This window comes from Ammodytes marinus (assembly GCF_949987685.1).
Source record: "Ammodytes marinus genome assembly, chromosome: 20".
In the NCBI taxonomy this organism is placed as follows: domain Eukaryota; kingdom Metazoa; phylum Chordata; class Actinopteri; order Uranoscopiformes; family Ammodytidae; genus Ammodytes; species Ammodytes marinus.
The window spans coordinates 247,501-254,720 of record NC_137224.1 but is presented as its reverse complement, the minus strand read 5'-3'; the positions used below and the strand labels follow the sequence as shown (position 1 = coordinate 254,720).

Below are 7,220 nucleotides of genomic sequence, written 5' to 3'. Positions count from 1 at the left end.
ATACAGTGCGAGGAACAAGTACTGTGTGATGGAGATGCAGATGGAGGGAGGCTACGGCCCCTGTAACTCCACCATGTTACCAAACCCTCAGCCTCTGGAGTTTACCAGCACGGGACCGCTTAGTGCTATAGCTGCTCTAGTACAGGTGAATAGGATACACACACACACACACACACATAAAAACACACACACACACACACACACACACACACACACACACACACACACACACACACACACACACACACACACATACACACACAGAGACAAATACTCTCTCTCTTTCTATTTCTCCCTCTCTCTCTCTCTCCATATGTCTGTCTCTCCCTCTCTATCTCTCTGTCTCGCTGTGTCTCTCTGTCTCTCACTTTATCGGTCCCTCTCTTTTGCTCTCTCTCTGTCTCTCTCTCTCTCACACACACACACATACTCTCTCTCTCTCTCTTTCTTTCTGTCTGTCTGTGTATCTCTCCCTCTCCCACACACACACACACATAAAAACACACACACTCTGCTATATTACAGGTGACTATCATACACACTAGGGGTGTAGCCGTGTAGCCGGTTAGTAAATCATAACCATCTCCCTGCCTGTCTAACCATCTCCCTGCCTGTCTCTCTCTCTATCTCCCTGCCTGTCTCTCTCTCTATCTCCCTCCCTGTCTCTGTCTCTCCATCTCCTGTCTGTCTCTCTGTCTAACCCTCTCCCTGCCTGTCTGCCTGTCTAACCATCTCCCTGTCTGTCTGTCTAATATCTCCCTGTCTGTCTCCTTCCCTGTCTGTCTCCTTCCCTGCCTGTCTGTCTAACCATCTCCCTGTCTCTCTCTCTCTCTGTCTCCCTGTCTGTCCCTCTCCCTGTCTGTCTGTCTGCCTCCCTGTCTCCCTGTCTCCCTGTCTGCCTGCCTGTCTAACCATCTCCCTGTCTGTCTGTCTGTCTCCCTGCCTGTCTAATAATAATAATAATAATAATAATAATAACCATCTCCCTGCCTGTCCAACCATCTCCCTGTCTGTCTGTCTCCCTGCCTGTCTAATAATAATAATAATAATAATAATAATAATAATAATAATAATAATAATAATAACCCTCTCCCTGTCTGTCTCCCAGTTGTTCCTGCAGAGGGAGCGGGCGGCCATCGTAGCCGAGGCGCAGACTGATGACCTCATCAAAGAGCCGGTGAAACCAGCTGACAAGAGCGGCCAATGGCAGGAGAGCGGGGGGGAGATCCAGTGGGTCGCCAACGACAACAACAACGAGACCAACGAGACGGAGAGAATAGAAGAGGAGAAGAAGAAGAAAGAGAAGGAGGAGGAGGACGAGGAGCTCGACCTCAACAAAGGTCAGGAAAAATAAATACTTTTTTTCTGTTTGTGTTTCAATAATTTATTTAATTTTTCTGTCTCTCCCTTTATCTCTCTCTGTCTTTCTCTCTCTCTCTCTCTGTCTTTCTCTCTCTGTCTGTCTCTCTCTCTCTCTGTCTCCCTCTCTCTCTGTTATTTTTATTTGTGTATTTTTAATTAATTTCAATGTATTGCCATGTTGTGGATTTGAATAAGGTTAAGACTAGACTATATAAAATGTTTTAAGAAGGAGCTCGACCTCAACAAAGTTTAGAAAAAACCTCCATTATTTTTTTTTTATGCTGCCAGTTTTAGATTGAGCTCAACAAAGGTACAAAAACCAAACACATTTTTTATTTTAAGAATGTTTGTTTGTTTGTTTCTCTTCTCAGCTCTGCAGCATGCGGGGAAGCACATGGAGGACAGCATCGTGGCCTCATACACTGCTCTGCTGCTGGGCTGTCTCTGTCAGGGAAGCCCGGTGAGAGAGAGAGATACAGACTCATACTCAGACAGACAGACAGACAGACAGACACATATACTCAGACAGACAGACAGACAGACACACACACACATATACTCAGACAGACAGACAGACACACACACTAGCATACACATATACTCACTCAGACAGACAGACAGACACACACACTAGCATACACATATACTCACTCAGACAGACAGACACACACACTAGCATACACATATACTCACTCAGACGGACGGAGAGACAGACAGACAGACAGACGAACATATTGATACGAGCATGTACATATAAACCCTTCGATATACACAGTATTCACTCATACCTATCTTCACTCACTCACTCACTCACTCACTCACTCACTCACTCACTCACTCACTCACTCACTCACTCACTCACTCACTCACACACACACACAGACACACTCATGTACACATATACTCACTCACTCACTCACTCACACACACACACACACACACACACACACACACACACACACACACACACACACACACACACACACACACACACACTCTGTATTTCTGACCCTTTCTCTCTCTGTGTGTTTCCAGTTGAATGTGACGACAGTGAGGGAGAATCTTCCCAAAGGAGATTTCTCCATCATGACAGAAATGCTGAAAAAGTTCCTCAATTTCATGAACCTCACTGTAAGTCCCAACTCCTTTTTGCATGTTTTTAAAGAACACAATGTCTCATAAATCAGACAGTGAACAACATATGAACAAATCCTTCTGTAATAACCTTCAGAATAGTGCTGAGAATGATTATGGAAAGTTTAGTTGACGTAAGTGCTTTAGAAGTTGTAGATTTCTGGTTCAGAGTATATTGAAAAAAAGGTATGTTGAGATAATGTCCGTTAAAGATGGTTGTATAGGAGAAATATACAGACGCAAACAGACAAGGTTTAGTCAAATAAACACCTGAATGTACATGTTGGACCTTTGATTTATACTAGTATGAAAGAAGACATGTTATGGAAGCAAAAAATCTCTAAATGGAAAAGTGCTTGAAAAAAAAAAGTGTGTGTGTGTGTGTGTGTCTCTGTGTGTGTGTGTGTGTGTGTGTGTGTGTGTGTGTGTGTGTGTGTGTGTGTGTGTGTGTGTGTGTGTGTGTGTGTGTGTGTGTGTGTGTGTGTGTGTGTGTGTGTGTGTGTGTGTGTGTGTGTGTGGTATCTAACCTCTTTGCTCTCTCTCTCTCTACAGTGCGACGTCGGCACCACAGGACAGAAGTCCATCTCCCGGATTATTGACTATCTTGAGCACTGCTAGAAACACACACACACACACACTGCAACCCACACACACACACACATACACACACACTGCAACCCACACACACACACACACACACACACACACACACACTGCAACCATCTCAATCATCCTCACTTCGTTTATTTTTTTTCATCTGTCATGTTGTGACCAAATGTCGTCTTCATCCCGTTGAAGGAATTTCCAGGTTTTTTTTCTCTCCCTATAAATTGACGAAAAATGAACTTCAATATATATTTGAGCTAAAAGCTGCAGTGCGTAACTTCTGTGTTAAGTGTATATATTAAAGACGGCGAAATGCACTGTTGCGATTTGATCTAATCTCATTACTAATTCGTAATATTGCTCAGAATTATTATTTTTTTTGTTCCTTTTTGATGCATTTCCTCGCAGTTCACCTCCATATCGATTTGATGACAGGTTGACACACACACACACGCACACACACACACACACACACACACACACACACACACACACACACACACACAGCCTGTCATCAAAGCCAAACAAACTCAAGTGCTTGAAAAAAAACTACTTCGGCTTGAGACGGACAAATCAAAACTATTGATCCATTCTGACCACACAGTTCACAGCTCAATTGCCGGCTATTCTGTCGAGTTAAGGCGGTATTTTTTTTTAAGGTGGCGCTGCCTTTTAAATTAACGTTATTAGCCGTTTTCCCCATCTGTACACACCCAGACATTTTCCCTTAGTGTTTTTTTCCGTGCTTTTCAACCGTAAAAATCACTTTCTCTTGTGGCGATTTGGAAACAGCTGCTTTTTCACAGCATGGCGGTCAAACAACACACCTAAGACCACCACAAAAACACCCTCAAGTGTTCAAATCTACCTGAAAACTTTTAACAACCTTTAGTGTGTGTGTGTGTGTCTGTGTGTGTCCGTCCCTGTGTGTGTGTGTGTGTGTGTGTGTGTGTGTGTGTGTGTGTGTGTCCGTCTCTGTGTGTGTGTGTGTGTGTCTGTGTCTGTGTGTGTGTGTGTGTGTGTGTCCGTCCCTGTGTGTGTGTGTGTGTCCGTCCCTGTGTGTGTGTGCGTGTGTGTGTGTGTGTGTGTGCCCGTCTATGTGTGTGTGAAGGCCCCACAGCGCGCCCACTGAGAAGTAAAAAGTTTTTCCTTTCCAAAGAAAAAAAAATCGATAGCCCTCTAGTTCAGCATCAAAGCCTTGACACTCCGCGGGATCCAAGTGTCTCCGGGGCCAAACACACTCACTCCTTCAAATCTTTTCAAATTACCGCCTGGGTGTTTTTCTCTGCTCGACACTCCTCGAAGAACTTTCAATTTGAGCACAAAGGTCAAAGAAATATATATAGTAAAAGGTAAGAAAAAACAAGCTTGTCTTTGAAGCAAACCAGTTGAGAAAAGAATTGGCGAAGAGATTTTTTTTTTTTTTTTTTTTATTATTTTTTTTTTATATGGTTGTTTTTTATTCGCTGTAGCTTTTGAAAATCCAAAAGGTTTTAAAGGCCTACTTCACCGGTTTGAATATGAAGGTGTATTGAATTCTGAGATCCTATGTAGTATAAATGTGCGATTTTTTTTTTTTTTTTAAATCGGTTCATCCTAGCCTGAGAAAAGGCAGAAAGAGTGAATTTTTTTCGCACATTAATACTACATAGGATCTCAAAATTCAATAAACCTTCATATTCAAACCGGTGAAGTAGGCCTTTAACTTTTTTGACATCTTGTCCAACACAATCTGGCCCCGTGTTACAAATCACACACTTTTTCTTTTTACTATACTACATACTAAAGCATTGCTGGTTTTTTCTTACTGAAGAATTCAATTGGATTTAATAGGGCATCTGGGTGTTTTCGGCAAACTAAATCGTTTTCTGGCATACTAAATAGTATCGAATTTGTGCAATAATATTTCTTTTTAACATACACTTTCTAAATTGGTTTTGGCACTTATAGGTCATGATTTGATGATTCACAAAATTACGGTTAATTCATACGATTTCGACCCTTTTCCAAAAATCCGCGGTGTTCTGTTTATTATGATTTAAAAAAAATTGTCAACGGCAATCGTCTGAGCAAAATCTATTTTTTTTTTTTTATTAATTAATTTTCTTCCATTTTTTTTTCTCGCCAGGCAGAATAACTAGTGTTGTGTGTGTGTGTGTGTGTGTGTGTGTGTGTGTGTGTGTGTGTGTCTACGTTCCCATGAAAAGATTTAGTTTATATTTCCTTAATAATCTACGGCGAGACAGTGACGTCATTTTCCTTTATATTTTTTTTATTTTCCTTTTTGAATATGAACAAGTTTTCTGTAATTTCATCCGTTTGTAAAAATTTAAAAACAAGTCAGTGTCATCAAGCATTTTCATAATCCCGTCATATTGCAGTCGTAACACACACACACACACACACACACACACACACACACACACACACAGACACACACACACACACACACGTACACACAGCTTAGCCCCTCACACTCCTCCCCATTTTTTTTCTTTCTTAAGTTTACAAAGCTTTATTCTCATGGACGTCGGGGAGAAATGAAGCGAAAGAGCTTTTTGTACATAGTTCCTGTACATAGATTGATTTCCTCAAATAGGAGGAGAGGCTCATGGGTAATTTTTTTTGGAGGGGGGGAGGGGGGGGGTTCAGGGCGGGATTGCGGGTGTTGTTAAAAAGGGGGTTAAAAATAAAATTTAAAATGTTTAATTTAGACAGGTAGACTCGATTCTATTTTTCATTTTCTAAAGCCTTTTCTCCCCCCCCCCCAATCGTGTTGTTGTTTGGGACGGACAGACAGAGAGACAGACAGACAGACAGAGAGAGAGAGACAGACAGATAGACAGACATACAGACAGAGATAGAGAGACAGACAGACAACTGCAGGAAAACTTGACATTTGTACCAATTTGCAGACAACTGATAATGTCTTTGGTTACTTACCTGTACATAATTTTAAAATAATAAAAATTGCTACTTTCAGTACCTCCTGTCTTGTGTTTCTTTATGTTTGTTTTCATAATTTGAAGGTGAAATTTTTTTAGCGTCTAGATTATTGTATGTTACTACTGCTATTTCTCTGAAGAACTTTGAGCCTTTGTTAATTCTAGCTGCCCCCCTTTGGAAAAAAGCGGTAGTGTTTTTACCACGCCAGCTGTTGTTCCTGGGTGAGCGTATACCCCATGACAAAGGCATTAAGAAAAACTATATAAAAATAGCATTCTTTGTACTGATGGTCTCGTTTGCTGTTACATGTAATTTATGATCATCAGAGGTAAAAATGAGACTGTTTCAGAAATATTAAAAAGTTCCTCGTAGCACCTTTTAAAGAATTTCAAAATATAACCATTTTTACTCACTCAATAAACAGACAATGAGACCAGTAATCATTTTAAACCTGCAGTGTGTAGAATTTTGGGTTTTATTTCCTAGCAGATTTTGTACATTTAATTTAGTGCATAATAGCTGAAAATGTTTTTTTTAATTATTTATTTTTTCCTTAGAAAGGGTCTCATATATGTCCATATTTCTGCATATTTTGGACCAAGGCCTAGTGCCGCCATCTTGAAAGTGTCATAGTTGGAATGTCATCAGGTGCATTGTATAAAATGTAGAATTGTTCTTGTCCTTGAAAGCCACTGTAGCTTCTGTTATTATTCTAAAGGGTTGGGGTTACCCAGGGAGTGTTGCATTCTAGAACTTTGAAGAACTTTCTTGATGTCATATTACACACTGCACCTTTAAATAACACATTCTTTTAATACAAAATTACAAACAATTGTGCTGCAATATTTTAACTGCAGGACGAAAACTTTACATGTTGTAGAAAAATAGATATACAGAAAGTCACTCGGTCCCGCTGGTTCTCTCCTACATTTCTTTTAAGCAAACAATTTCAAATGTACAAAAAAAAAAGAAATCTTGCCGAGAAAAATGCATGTACAAAAGTAGACATTTTGTTTTTCAAATTCACATTGAAGTGTCCCTGGGCAAAGAGACACTGAACCCTAAATGTCTCCTGATAGTTAGCTTGCACCCTGCGTGGTAGCTGCTGCTGCTGCTATCGGTGTATGAATGTGTGTGTGAATTGGTAACTTGGGAATGGGAACAGGTCTCCC

At 40.6% G+C, this 7,220-nt stretch overlaps 1 protein-coding gene and 1 long non-coding RNA gene across 2 annotated transcripts in view; one reads left to right on the top strand and one right to left on the bottom strand.

Moving 5' to 3' along the window:
- Positions 1–5,797, top strand: part of LOC307267249 (wings apart-like protein homolog) — a gene marked incomplete at its 5' end in the record, with an annotated part of 28,207 nt that extends 22,410 nt beyond the window's left edge. The window contains 5 exons of the mRNA XM_080049517.1: positions 1–145; positions 1,109–1,340; positions 1,734–1,822; positions 2,398–2,493; positions 3,049–5,797. The exon at positions 1–145 is cut by the window's left edge and continues 29 nt beyond it. Of these exons, the coding sequence (XP_079905643.1) occupies positions 1–145; positions 1,109–1,340; positions 1,734–1,822; positions 2,398–2,493; positions 3,049–3,114 (628 nt within the window). The 3' untranslated portion in view covers positions 3,115–5,797. The remainder of the gene's footprint in view (positions 146–1,108; positions 1,341–1,733; positions 1,823–2,397; positions 2,494–3,048) is intronic.
- LOC307266576 overlaps positions 1–7,220 on the bottom strand; it is a 239,153-nt gene that overhangs the window by 69,688 nt on the left and 162,245 nt on the right. The gene's annotated exons all lie outside the window — the stretch shown is intronic.